Source organism: Thalia democratica, chromosome 6, assembly GCF_965202585.1.
Source record: "Thalia democratica chromosome 6, ktThaDemo2.hap1.1, whole genome shotgun sequence".
Lineage (NCBI taxonomy): Eukaryota > Metazoa > Chordata > Thaliacea > Salpida > Salpidae > Thalia > Thalia democratica.
The window spans coordinates 31858925-31874348 of NC_139170.1; the positions used below are offsets into that span (position 1 = coordinate 31858925).

Sequence of the window (15424 nt, forward strand, 5' to 3'; positions counted from 1 at the left end):
TTGTTGTTTTATATTACACATAAGAAATTTTGATTTATAATAATTTTTACATAACCACGTTTACAACTAACTTCTCCAGTTACAAAGCTATCTAAAAAATACATTATTCTAAACATTCTACATCTTAAAAAACACTAAAGTAAAAAAACAACTTTAAAATAGTTTATTGACCTCAGAAACGAATTTACATCGGTTATAACTGCAGTTCATTTAATACTAAAATTAAGTATTTCAGTGTTATCTAGATTAATATTTCTCTAACTTACTTTTAATATTAAGTTCGTATAAACATTACTACTACATTGAAAACTATTTGTACTCATCAGAAATAAGTATTTTGATTTAACTAGCGTTGTTTTTTCAATAAAGGCAAAACTAAATATAAACGAAGTCAATCGTTCTTGTTTCCATTGTATTTTATTGTAAACGATTTAAATATCCGACTACTTAGTACCCGGCACAATCTATTATTAACCGCTAATATAAGATTGATTGACATCATAAAGAGACTTATTACATCAAATTTCGAACAATAAAGTAAAAATGCCACCAAGTACCGCTTGAACCATGTTTACAATCTAATTGGGTTATGATTAAAATATTTAATAAAATTTAATTGGAGATAATACTTAGTTTTTTACTAATAAAGGCTTTATATCTCGTGAAGCGTAAACAATTAAGTAAATTAGTTTTTTTTTTGTTATATGAACATTTTCGATATACACATATGCTGTTGAAAGAAAATACAAACCAATATAGTTTAAAAGAAGAGTTTTTCAAAATGCTAATTTCATCAACATGTTAAGATACTTACTGAAAACAGTTCTTTAAATTTTTACAGTATTTTAACAAAAACCTTGAATGCTATAACATAAAAAATTAAGTGACATTTCCTTTTTGTATGTATTTTTTTTTGTTTTAACAACGCTATAATAATTTTTTCGTGTTAAAATTAAAAAAATATATCTTTTAAGTGTAGTTTTTAGTTAAAGCAACTTTAAAGTTTTAATTTTTTTTCAAAAATAACTTCGGGCATGTTAAAATTGTAACATTTAGTTTTATCATAAACTATTTTAAAATTAGAACAATATTTAGAGACAAACATAATTTTTTCATATATATATACATAACCTTAGATATCGGTATTTAAGTTTACTTTATAAAAAGTCTAAGTATAAATTTATGGATTTTTATATGTACTTTAGATTATTAAGTGTTTACTAGACAGAAAGATAATTAGTTTCCTAATACGTTATAAACTAAGATTTTGTTAACTTGTATCCATTTAACTTTGTCTTTTGTTGCATGGTCTTTTATAAACAGTTCGTTTGATCGGTTTTTGTACTTAAGCACTAGAATAACAAATTCAAACTAAAAAATATTTGTTATTTGTTTGAAATATCGCTCACAAAAAAGTTATAATTAACAAGAAAAACATTTTTTATAAAGTTACGTATTTGTAAGAAAAACATTATGTACTACGTAGAAAATTAAAAAATAAGTCCACTTAACGTAAGTTCTACTAAAAATAACAAAAGGTCATATGAAAAGAAGCTTATAGTGTAATGCGTGCTTTATAAACACTATAAATTTTTTTTTAAAACAGAACTTGTAAAAATTTAATACACTTATAATTATGTTTGCATCGTTAATATTTTCAATCAGTTATTGATATTTAACAGTTTGTAAATTAAATTATGATAAATCTTAGTTAGTATCCGAGCTACGAAAGTAAATGATCTAGTTTTTTGTTCTGTTAAAACCTTATAAAAATTGCGTTAATAAAAAATAATAACTATTATTTTAACTAAAACACATTCTTTTGTCTAGTTGTTTTTTTGTTCTAGTAGTTTAAAAGTTTTTATTTTTTAAACATTATCTTTAACTACTTTTTTTGTTTCAAACGATGCAGCTCATATAAATACAAAGTATTAAGAAAATATCACTAAAACACATATAAAAAATTATCAAAAGTTAAAACAAGAATCATACTTAAGTTTTATTTATCGAATATACTATAAACATTTAAAAAATTAAAGTTTTTTGAACAAATTTTTATTGTTGTTCATTATACTTAAGCTAGAATCAAAAAATGTAATATAGATTGCCTTACTTTAACATTAAGTTCTTTAAAATACACTTGATTTCAGTTTTCATGTTTATTTTCTTTTTATTAGTATTATTATTCCTTTAATGATTTACTTGAAAATATAACATGGTTTTTAAGATATCTTAAACAACTTAATAACAAAACTATTTTCGTAGTTAAATTTGATTTTTCTTACTAATCACTCACGTATAAATAAAAAGTTTCTTTTTAAGTGGAGGAGAAGTTAAGCGATTTGTAAAAACATTTTTTTTGGAAACTAATAAATAATCATCAATCACGTTTAAATATACAGTTTGTTTTAATAAACTACTCAAATTGTTTTAAAAACGGTAGAATGCTTTAAACAACTTTAAGTTCTTTTAAAATCTGAGATTATTTTATATCACTATGCGAAAATAGCTTTTTGTTTCGGACCTTGTAATATGTATATATAGTTTATTGAAGGACAAAAAAGTTTCTCAATATCTTTAGTCCTAGGACCCGGTGCACGAAAACCCCTTTCGGCTATCGAGTCGCACACTACATATACATTTTACCTTTTAACGTCTTGTCCAGTATAAACAGTATGTTTTTTTTTTTGTGTATGTATTTTAGTTTGTTCAATTTATCTGTTGTATGATTAGTAAATACTAATTTAGGCAATTTAATTATTAACTTAAAATAATAAGAGTCTCTTAAAAAAAAATAAATATGGAACAAATTAAAAGAACTTTTATATTTACACGTTTACAAATAGTTAGGATTTCATACATAGTTCTATTACAATGTTGTTATACTTTAAACAAATTAGTCCAATTTTTAAAACCATAGAAAGTTATACAGGTACTTATTAAGGTAATCAAACATTTGAAAATAAATACAATGACCGTATTCATAATGTGTTTTAGATTTTAAAAAGATGAAAAAAATCTAAACCTGGATGTTTAATAATTACGGTGAGAACAAATATTAAAGTCGTCTGGTTTATAGTCAATTGTCTAACACTCTGTCGGAAATATTTTTTTGTTTGATTAAAAGTTTCAAATAAAAATAAAGATTTTTTTATCAAGCTCAAATAATTTTTCAAAAATAACTAAATTAAAAAAAAATATATTACTGACTCTTAAAAAAGGTTCTTCGAATATATATGATTCAACACTTAGAAATTTCAATACTCAGCACTAAAGATTATACTAAAAAGGTATTTCACTGAACCAATTCTCTTTTTTATTTCCAAATTAAACGATAATTCGGTTAATCCTACCGCTGTGTCCAGATATTCGCCTGTTTTTGATCAACCGCAAGCCTTTTTCAGTTTTAGCCGCGGGGCGTTTTTCCAAGGTAATAAATAATTTCGCACATATCAGAGCTTCTATCAGTTCTTATAGCGAGTTGTGTTTTAGTTTAAAACTTTTATTTATTTATTTCGGCTCACACCATGTCAAAGGAAAATCTAAAAACGAGGTCAGTTGTGTATTTTAACTGTTGAGTATAGATTTTCGTTAAATTTTTTAACAGTGCTTGGAAAAAAGTCAATGTTTGCTGTAGAAGTATATTTGTATTTACATACTATTCAACCAAATTTCATAAATCGGTAAACAAAAAGTTTCTGTTTAACATGTCGGATGTTTCTTAACGCTGTAAGATAAACAAATAATGTTTATATACTAATTTAAAAATACTTTATATATCAAGGTTAGAATTCCTTAATTTTTTTATATGAAATACTAGAAGTATAATATTTTGAAAAATATCAAAGATTAGGTACACTTTTAGAGTTGAATTTAAGATAATGTAGTTTATAATTGTATTTTAAACAAATTTGTATAAATAAAAGTTGATCTAAATATTGCTTTCATGTCAAATTTTAAAACACACTGAATGATGCAATATAATCTTAATTTTAAAGTTTATTAGTATATAAAAATATAATCTAAATTTTCATACGCTTCTTGTTATCATAAAAACATTATCATGTTAGTAATTTTGAAAATAGAAAAATCTCACGCTTATCAGTTAATAAAAACAATTTGATAAGTTCAAGTGAGGAGAAAGTAAACCACGTGTTCATGTAATTGAGAAATTGTTATTAAATGTGTAATGATGAGCTTTAAACTATATTTTAATGTAAACTTTTCACTAATTTGACATGGTTGATTTTTTTCGTTTATTTTTTTAACACTAACATTTCTTTAAAAAGCATATTTGACTAATTTATTTTGTTTTTCTGTTTTCTAGGAGTAGAACTATTTCTTTTAACTGGTATATTTTTGGCAGAAACTTTAACTATATAAGGGTATTTAGAACTAATTAGAAATAAATTTAGCATAAAAGTAAAGTAAACTGGTAGAGCTTACTTACTCTAGATAGATATAATTTATCAAAAAGAATAACAAAAAAAGAAAAATTAAGTATTTTTAGTTCCTTTCAAAGGCCGTAAAGACTAGTTAAATCTTTTTAAAATTTATAAATGAACACAAAACCCTACCTATCATTACATAGTGTAAAAACATATTTATTACCAGCTGTTCTTTCAAAATAAACAATTTATTTTGTTTTTTTTTATATTTACGGTGTTTCAGCCAACAATTAGCTTCACACTCAGCTACAAAAAACTTAAATATGACGTAACAGTCATTATTCGCGCGCAAAAGCTAATCTGCGCATTACGTGCCAAGCAAAATCACCGGTTCGCCTACAAATACAGGCGGTAGCTTTTTGTGAAGTGCTAAAAAAGTTGAGCTCAATAAAAGTTTTTTTTTTACATTTTAAACAGTTTGCTGTTGGTTGAAGTCTTATTTAGATATTTGACTAGAGATAACTAGTTTTAGTAAAACAAAAACAGATGGTAAATTTTGATAGAAACCTATTACTTTCGAATTTGTTGTTTGCTTACGCCTGTTGTTCAATGTTTTATAATATGTTTAATATGTTTTTGTTTGCTCAAAGTTATTTGTTTCAGATAAGGTGTAATGTTACATACCAAGTTCAAATACAAAAATACTTATAAGAAATTTACATATATCGTTTAAAAAAGAGTGTTTTCAAAACAACTATAAACATTTTAATAATAAAATACTGCAAATAATTTCAAGTTAGACTAAAGTTTTTGTTCAACCTAAACTGTTTGCTGATCGTTGAAATATGTTTTGTTTATAGTGAAAAGCTAACACGAATATTCTTCTAATTAAAGTTAAACTAAGAATTTTCGAGAACCTAGTTTGATAAAATATTGGCAATTACTCACACCTTTTTTTTCTAACACAGGTATCTAATCATATCTGCTACAATCATTCTTGCAGTTATTTTCTCATTTTACAGCTTTAAGTTAGACAAAAACACTTTAAAAAATGTCAATCTGAGAAACTTCGAGTCAGGTATGTTGATGATTTTACTTAGTTGAACTTAATAATCGACCAAAATATAAAAATTATAGGTTATGACGCAATCCCTGAAAGAGAAAGAGCTCGATTTTTAAAAGGTGAGAAAGTTTAATTAATAAAACTTTTACTTGTAAAATAACTTTTTAAAACTTGTACACTTAACACCCATATTTAATAGTAAATGAAGTTTGTTGTTGATTACATTTATTACTTTATACATATATATATATATATATATATTTATTTATTTAATTATATAAAAACTATAATTCAAACAGCTGTTTCACACATTGAAATGTAAAATTTCATGTGATCTTCAGTGAGTTGTAGTTTATTATAATAGTGAACAGAAATTTCGATTTTAGAATTTTTTATAGTAATTATGACGTAGTAATGGTACAGTTTATTGTACGATTAGTTGAATTTGAAATACGCTGTAAATGTTATTCTATGCTTTTTAGGAAAGTTTAAAAAGGTTATTTTGGAAAAATGTTTTAAGCTATTGGGAATTCAAATATATAATATATGGGTATTTCAAATTCAACTAATCGTACAATAAACTGTACCATTACTACGTCATAATTACTATAAAAAATTCTAAAATCGAAATTTCTGTTCACTATTATAATAAACTACAACTCACTGTAGATCACATGAAATTTTACATTTCAATGTGTGAAACAGCTGTTTGAATTATAGTTTTTATATAATTAAATAAATAAATATTAAGCTCCAATTTGATTTGTCGAGCACTATCGATCAGAACTTTGTATAAAACCTTTAGTATATATATATATATATATATATATATAAAGATAAATTCGTTTTTGCAAGGTTTTCTAATTAAGCTAAACTATTTTTTTTTTCGTTATATTTTCTAATCAAACTAAATTAACCTTAACTGTTGTAGTATTTTTTGAATTGTACTGTAAAGTAATCAACGGGTTAAATTAACATAATAAGTTTTTGAAATATTTTTGGAAAGGTTATAAACAATTTTCTAGTTATTTGTTCAATAATACACTTAAGTTTGTTTTCGTTTGCTTTTTGTTGTTTATTTCAATTAAGGTGTAATGTTGCATACCAAATATTTTCTTAAAAGTATTAAAATATACTGTTACAATGAATGTTTTTTTTTATAAAAAGCAGTTGTTTTACTTTCAAAATCATAAAGTAAGTTGTTTACGTTTTTATGTACTCTAGACCTTTAAGTATTTTTGTTTTGCTGCCCAGACAAAAGAAGATCTATGATATTTACCTTACAAAAATTTATATACAATGTTTCTTAGAGTATTTGTTATACACAAATATTACTCGAACTACGAAACAACAATAATGTTATTTTAATACAACTACACAGATCAAGATCATTATATCAGGATTTTCCAACTCATTTTCATAATCACCCATTTAAAGTAGACTTAAATAGGTTCGCCCTATCTTATTAGAAATCGCTCGTTAACTTCATTATTACCCAATAACTATTTCGCCCTTTAACTAGTTAGTGTCCCCTGATGGCCAAAACCACCCCAAGGTGTATGAAAGCGTGCTTTAAATTAACTAATACCTCACAGTTCGATCGGAGGAACAACTTCAATTAAAGTTGAACTGCAATGTCGAACTGAACTGCATCGATCCGTGCCCCGTAGGTTACATGAAAGACGAACACGGTTGCTTCAACTGCACTTGTTTGAAACATGGAGTGTTTCAGGGAGATGTTCTGATCGATGGTAATTATCTATTGTTTTAGTTTGATATCTAAAGACAAAACTAAAAATCTTTAATTCAAAAAAAATTTGAGGTAGATACGCTATCTTACGTTAGTTTTTAATAGTTTTCTATCAAGAATAAAACTATAAACAATATTTATTAAATTTATTCAAATTTTGTATTTAAAAGCAACAAAGTTTTGAAAATTTAAGTTAATTTCTAACCTCACTAATATATTATAAATTATAAACACTTTTTTCCGAAGAATCTTTTGCTTGTGAATATTACTAATGAAAAAACTTGGCGCCTAAAGCATCAAGCCCGAAACATGCGTAAAATAGTTATTGTTTTGGTATATACTTTGCTATACTTTGTTTTTAAATTATAGAGCATAATGTACCAATTTAGATTAGAACAATATACCATACGTAATTTAAAGTATTTTCTTCAAATATTATTGTTTTTGCAAAACCCTCTTTGATCTATAAAAAATTTAACGGTTTCGTGTTAGTAAAGAATGTACTTCGCGTTTATTTCTGCAATGTACAAACAGTATTGAGTTTATGTATTATAAATCTTAAACCGTAGAAAAAAATACATAATTTGAGGTGCTGTTATACATTGTGTTTACTAAATAAAAAAAATATATAAATATACGGCTTGTACAATTGCACAATGTAAAGCATAAAACACATAGTTTATTTCTGCAATGTATAAAAAGTATGATTTTCTTTATGTATTGCAACACTTTAATCATGAATAAACATAGTTTGGAATATCATTGTACATTGTTTCTACGAAACCGTTGTTTAAATCAGACGGCTTAGCTTAATGTAAAGCATGTAAAACATGATTTATTTATGTAAAGTTTACAACTATAAAGACTGTATTGACTACTTACAATGAAAAATAGCCAACCATTTATGTTGTGAGATTGTTTTTAAATTTTAGTTGCGAGAATTTTCAAAAAATAATGAATTTGAAGAAATGTTTTTAAACAAACTATATCATTGGTATACAAAGTGTCTAGTAAATAAAAAATAAGTAATAGATATACTCACTTAATAAAAACTTCTTGCAGAAAATCAGTACGAAGAACTAGTTGATAGATACCAAATGCCATTAAAAAACAATTACAGCGTGCGAAAAAAACGAGCTTCGTACACAAGTTATCACAATTGGCCAAAAATTGGTAGTAATAAAAACGTCATAATTCCTTATACCATGGAGGGGATAAGTAAGTAAAATTTTATCTTAATTTTTATCATACACATGCATTGCATATTGCAATTTCGATAAGGTCATTTGAGTTTTTGGCAAAAGATTTTCTCATAAATTAAACCTCGACCGATTACATTGTGTGTACGACAATAGTTTAAATAAAGTAAATGTTTTATTTTTTATTATTATTGATTTATATTGTAACAATTACTAAAGTTCTTTTTACTCAACAAGTAAATGCCTTAAACTTTATATTTTTCTTAATAAGAAAAGACTTTGTTTAAATACTTAAGTATGAATAATATAAATTGTTGTTAAGTACTACCTATTAGACATTTCCAAACTATAAAGTTGAAATGATTTGTAATCAAGCTTAAGAAGAGAAAGTGTTAACCGCAAACAAAAGCTTAAAAGCTTAAACTTTCAAATAAAAAAGTCGGTGAGACAATTAATCTGGAACAATAAAATCAGTTGTTAAAAATTTTGTGGTTTGGACCGCTGTCTAATTTTGCAGCATAACTTTTTATGAATTTTGTCTGTAAGCATTTTAAAGTCGTACATATTTTTTAAATTCCTGAAATAACCTTTTGCTTGTATGCTTGTAAAAGTTTAAATCAAAAAAGCTAACGACAAAACTTAAATAATTAAGTGATAAAAATTATAACGAAAAGTGGATCAAAGCAATACTAAATTTTCAATTGTTAGCATAATAAATTCGACGACTGTTTGTTATTTCAGCTTAGGTTAATTTTAGTTCCCCCTTCTTCACAATGAGTACGTTGTTACTAGAAATAAAGTTAAAAACTTCTTCATTGACTTGGTAAATTTTGTAAACTTTCTGACAAAACAGCTTGACGAGTTAAGACATCGTAAATAAAACTTATATTTTAACTTTTAAATCATCTTAAAAAAATACTCAAAGTAAACCTAGTATAGACACATAGTTCTCATTACTTTGAAAATTAGGGAGATTTTAATGCAAATTTGGTTGTAAAACATAGTCTTACAAAAGATATTTTGTTTAGTTTAACATAGATTATAGTTTTTACTCATCATCTATTTGTTAAAAGCTTTAGTAAACGAAGTTGTTAATTAATTAATAAGTAAGAAAACTTGGTAGTAAAAATGCAACTCTTTTGCGTTGACTTTTGATACAACAGTTTTAGTTTACAACTAATTAGCTTGAAAGTTTTTATGTTTAGCAATTCCAAAACAGATCACTTGTATGAATTTACTTCTAGTTAAGTCTTCTGTCATAATAGTTAAAAGCACAGTTTAAATGTTTCTACATGTTTTTATGGTTAGAATAATTTTTACCACAAAATGATGGTTCACAACAAAATAATCTCCTTAGCTATAAATTTTAGTCACGTATCAAACAAATACGTTTTTATGTTCAATATACTCACTTTCCCAATGACATTTACTCTCACAAATTTCAAACATCACTACATAGATTAGGTAGAGTTTTAGGGTGGAGTGTTTTTTACAAGTCTACTTAATGATTTTCGTGTTGTGTAGACAATTATTAAAATAGCAACTAATAATACTGCCTTTTCTATTTTACAAAAAAATTGCTTGGCCGCCACTTACACTATTTACTGCAAGCAATGAATTTCTAGCAAATTAGCAAACAATTATTAAAATGAGAAACAAGTAAAAAAAACAAGTATACAAAAGTTTATTTTTTAACTTTTTACCTATTGTAAAGACAAAATAATATGAAACGGCAACAAAAAAAACGTTTCGTGTTGTAAACTAGCATTTTAATATTAAAATTTAAAAAAAATATTTTATAATATACTAACCAACAGGCAAGGAGAACAAGAAGAAGATATTAGCAGCTATGAATGAGTTCAAGAAGAAGACGTGTGTCAGGTTCGTACATGGTTATAATAGTTTATACAGTAGGTTTGTGCAATTAGTTTATACTTGATAAGTACAAACTTGTTGTAAACTAATGTGATATATACTTATCTGTTACATGGTTCGTAAGTGTGAGGTCTGTACTTGAAAAAAACGTTAATAGTATATTATATTACCAGGTTTGTGCAGAGAAGGAGACAGGAGTTCGATCATCTGGTGTTCCGGTCGTCAGATCAGTGCAATTCCTACGTGGGAAAAATTGGAGGCGCCCAAACTGTTAGTTGTTTGTATGAATATAATTTAATGATACTTTTTAAACTTACATAAACTAATAAAAAATGCTTTTCAAAATTTTTAATGATCTTAACGACTTTTTTTTTCAAAGTTCAATGCAACTAAGGTTTCAAGCCATTAATTACAACATGTTAGTTTCTTTGTATTTTTCAGCTATATAAAATTTTTCGATTCTCAGATAAACATGGTGGACGGATACTGCTTCGTGCACGGAACGATCCTTCATGAGATGATGCACGCTCTCGGATTCGAACACGAGCAGAACCGCCCTGACAGGGATAGATACGTCACAATCAACTACAACAACCTGAAGTCTGGTAAGTATAAATTTTTCGTCACAGTCAACAATAACAACCTCAAATCAAGTTCGTATAAAAATAACCTCACAATCAACTTAAATAACCTCAGATCTAGTTAGTGTAGGTATTCCTTCACAACTAACTACAACAACCTGAAGTCTGGTAAGTATACACAGATAATTTCTAATGTCAAAACTACTAACAAAAACCTCAATTCTTGTTACTATAAGTATTACGTCAAAACAATTTACATTATTCTCAAATCTGGTTAGTGTAAATACACTAGTGTTGCAATAACGTCATAATCAGCAACTGCTTTTTTTTCTTAACTGATTGTTACGCAAACGGTTACATTTTATTAACTAACATGCAGGATCGGAGCTTTTTTACGCGAAGATCAAGAGCTACAAGTGGGAGCCTCATGGATCTCCCTACGACATTAACTCAGTCATGCACTACAGCTCGTACGATGGCGCCAAAGAGTGGGGAAAACCCGTGATGACGAACAAGTTAGTTGAACGACCAGGGAGTTTTATTGCAATACAAGTTTTAAAACGTAATGAAAACATTCTACAGCTTAAAATTTTTTCCAATTTTAAACAAAATATTTGCAATAAGAAGCTTATTAGAAATTTTTATATCGTAAAACGTTTTTAAACACTCAAGAACTAATAACTTAAGATTAAGGTTTTTGTTAAGTCTGGTTTCAACAAAGTTATTACCTTATAACCTTTAACTTATATCAGCATGTAAATGTTGTTAAGATATTTTAATGACTAAATTTGTCTCAACAGAAAAGGAAAGCAAATTTACGCTCAAAGAAAAGACTTCAGCACCAATGATGTTATTCAGATAAACAAAAAATATAAGTGTGCAAGTAAGATTTAGTGATATTTTTATAAAATCGTTTATTTATTCTGTTTTTGTCTAAACAAATTATAAAATTTACAAAAAGTTTAAGTGTTGAATTTAAATAAAGTATTATAATATTTTTCAGGATCGTACTTAGTTAAGGCCACAGAAAAACCGAGAAAAGTTTCAACTGAAAAGACATCTGTTAATGTTCAAAACAAGTGTGTGGACAAGAGCTCAGCATCGTTAGTTTTTCGAAAATACAAATTAATCTCATATATTTAACTTGTAAATTATTTGCTCTTGTAAATCAATATATCTCAACTTAATGTACTACTTCAAAACACTAGCTGAATGTTTAGTAAATAAAAACCTAACAAAAGTATACAAAATTTAAAAAGCAATACTGATTATTTTAAATATACAAAGCAATAAGCAAGAAAAATTATTGATTTAAAAAACCCAATATTCAAAGACTTAATTTAGTTTTGTCTAAACATAAAACTTAAAGAAAGACTTTGTTGTATGTCTCAAATTAAACAATAAACAGTCTGTGCCTGATGTACAAGCAGAAAGGCCGATGCACCAACAAAAAGTTCAAGAGCTTCACCGAAATCAACTGCAACAAAACCTGCGACTTCTGCAACAAGAAGACCACAGCAACAACCAAACCTCCTCCTTTGAGGACCAAGTTTATAAGGAGGACAACTAAAACCACTACGCAAAGGACTACAACAAAGAGGTGAACAACGAATATTACTGAACAAAACTAAAAAAAAATCATGGTCTAAATATGACTACAACACAAATTTTACATTTTTGAAATTTTCTGTTTATAATATTGTATATAAAACTAAAAAATACTTTTTATAAAGTTTGAACTTTAATCCTTTTAAAGTAAAAAAAAGTTTAAGTTTTAAATATTTTTTTTCAATTATCAAAATTAAAAGGACGACCACCAGGGGCAGGACGATGGAGAGCATCGTGACAACGCCCAGGATCAGGACGACTTACAGGCCGACCGTCAGGACGACTACCGCGGCACCATATTGCCAGGACACTGACAAGTTTGTTGATAACCTTATTGAAATGTTCTTTTTTCGGACCAACATTTTGTCATAAGTTAGAACAATTAAGTACAATTCAACCTCTAAATTTTCGTTTTAATTACTAACTTTAATTACGACTGTGAGAACAACTACTGCGGCTCTTTTCTGCCAGTACACTGTTAAGTTTTTTATGGTTTTTTTATTTTTGTAAAAAAAAATCTTTAATTTTGTTTTTACATTTTGATCAAGCTTATGCCTAGGAACGTTATTATGAAAGATAATGCCGATATTTATTTTTTTGATTTATTTTTTTCCATAATTTAATTTTCATATACCTACGAATTCTAGTTATCAGGACACTGATAAGTTTTTGATGTTTTTATTTTTATTTTAACTTAAGTAAAACCAAGATTTTAAGATAAATTTGAAACGATCTAGTAAAAATCATCGCAACTTTGACTTTCTCGATTTAATATTTGTGTCAATAATGTTTTTTTACTTAAGTGTAAGTTTAAAATGTAAAGTAAGAATATTTTGATTGTAAAGGTTAATAAAATGTCTAAGTTTGTTAGATAAACATAAGGAAAAATCTAAGCATTAAATTATATAAACTATGTTGAGAATTTTTAAGACTTTTTTATTTAGCAAAAATATAACGTATAGGTAATAAACCTCTTGCTAAATTTACATCTATAACCTTTTCATTTAAAAATATGAAAACTTTATTTAGAAATTGCGGTCCTTGGAAATCACTGGGCTACTGCACGAAATTGCGCTACAGATTTTCGATGAGGAAAAGTTGCCCCCTAACCTGCGGATTCTGCAAACCGACAAAAACAACTACCACTGCAAAAAAAACAACTAGAAAATCAAAAACTACTAGAAAAGTTGTAAGAACTACAGTAAAACCAACAACTAGGAAAGTTTTGAAAACTACAGTAAAACCGACAACTAGAAAAAATTTGAGAACTACAGTAAAACCGACAACTAGGAAAGTTTTGAAAACTACAGTAAAGCCGCTAATTACATCTAGACCGTTCGTCACAAAAAGATCGCGAACGACAAAAAAACTGTTGCGCACAATAAGACCAATAACCACTAAATGGCCTTCAAGAACAACTAAAAAGCCGCGGAGCACGATAAGACCGATCACTGCCACGCGAAAGGTCATATACAAGAGGAGACAGACGACCACAAAAAGACCGCAGAGCACAAAGAGACCGTTTACTGCAAGAACGACTCCGTTTACGAAGCTGGTAAAAACGACAAAAAGGACGAAAGTTAGAAAGGTCACCACCAGAAAACCACTGACAACGTCGACTTTCGATTATGGGAAAGTTGAAACGACTTCCAAACCCGGACAATGCATTGACAAGTACCAGTAAGTTACTAAAAATTTGTTTAGTATTAGTTATTTTATGTAGTTAAAACAATGTGCTTAGTAAAAGAGCTTGTAAACCTTTTTATATGGTTATTTACTTATTTTAATTAAGTTGAATAACCTTACATTTGTTGCGCACCATTTTTTAGCCTATAAAAGTTAAAGCTTTGTCAAAAATTATAAATCGACAAATTAAACTTATGAGCTTACAAGTTCAAGCTATCTTTAATATTAATTTTTTGGTAAGTTTAAGTCTTTATAAATTGCGATAAAGTATTGAAAATAAAAAAGTGTAAGTAATTTTTTCTCATGTAGCGCAGTAAAAGTCCGAATTAAATGAGTTTCACTAAAAATTGCAATTTTTATCTTTATGCGGTGACTTAAATCTTACAATTGCGAAAAATATTCAACAAAATGACTTTTAATTAAATTTTGCATTAATGACTTTCAAAAATCGTATAAGCCGGAAACTTATCACATTATGTTTGTACGTATAGTAGAATAAAGTTTTAGTTTTTAAAAAATTGATACCTAAAAACATTTAATTACTTAAGGTACTGCGAAGCCTGGGCTAAAGCTGGGTATTGCAAAGAAATAAGATATCGGCTGACAATGAAAAAGAACTGTCAATTGAGCTGCAGCTATTGTTCAGTTTCCAAAAAAGACGTAAAAAACGAGAAAGGTGTTTAAACAAACTGTGCTTTTGACTTACTTTTTATTTATTTATTTCGAACTTAGTTTTTGTCGTAAATGTTTATGTACTCTGTATGTGTAATGTTAATTAATCAATCATTAAAGCACGCAATTACTAAACAAAAGACAGCTCTTAAGTTTTTTTTTTGTTGCCAAGTTAGTTAAGAAAACTCTTTTCAACTTTTTTAAACAACATAAACCGTTAATAAAATATGTGGTTACTTTTCTAACAAAATACTGCAAACATTTATTTTTAGTTTAAAAATTTTTAGAATTACTTAATATCATTCTAACTGCAAATTGTTTTGTTTGTTATATTGTTGTTTAGTAGCAAACAAATATTTAACTTTATATTTTTATTCTATTTTTTTGAAAGAACACTTGCTATTTGTTTTGTAACTTTCTTTTCACAATGCAGTGCAATAAATCATAAATGCCTTTGATTGTTCTTTATGCGAAAGGAATGAAGTAATGAAGTTACTTTTTACATGTAATTGTTTTGAAGGTTTAATCTAAACTTTAATCTTTATAATTTTGTGTAGTAAAACATGTAAGGTAAACATGTTTTGGAGTCAAGTACACTTGTG

General features: G+C 26.9%; 1 protein-coding gene across 1 annotated transcript; it reads left to right on the forward strand.

Moving 5' to 3' along the window:
• Positions 1–3467: 3467 nt before the first annotated feature.
• On the forward strand, positions 3468–15009 carry LOC145838987 (uncharacterized). The gene is made up of 15 exons (XM_082946604.1): positions 3468–3553; positions 5357–5466; positions 5526–5570; positions 7047–7202; positions 8264–8419; positions 10218–10281; positions 10449–10545; positions 10742–10880; positions 11236–11371; positions 11657–11739; positions 11860–11959; positions 12265–12456; positions 12665–12781; positions 13494–14144; positions 14699–15009. The coding sequence occupies exons 1-15, from the start codon at positions 3528–3530 to the stop codon at positions 14832–14834; spliced, it is 2208 nt and encodes a 735-aa protein (XP_082802730.1). The 5' UTR covers positions 3468–3527; the 3' UTR covers positions 14835–15009.
• The last annotated feature ends 415 nt before the right edge of the window (positions 15010–15424 follow it).

Excerpts from the sequence above, each read along its gene's own strand:
- LOC145838987 (XM_082946604.1), top strand. The coding sequence starts at position 3,528 with ATGTCAAAGGAAAATCTAAAAACGAG. Across the intron at positions 12,782-13,493 it reads TATTGCCAGGACACTGACAA|AAATTGCGGTCCTTGGAAAT; the intron begins GTTTGTTGATAA and ends AACTTTATTTAG. Across the intron at positions 14,145-14,698 it reads CAATGCATTGACAAGTACCA|GTACTGCGAAGCCTGGGCTA; the intron begins GTAAGTTACTAA and ends TAATTACTTAAG.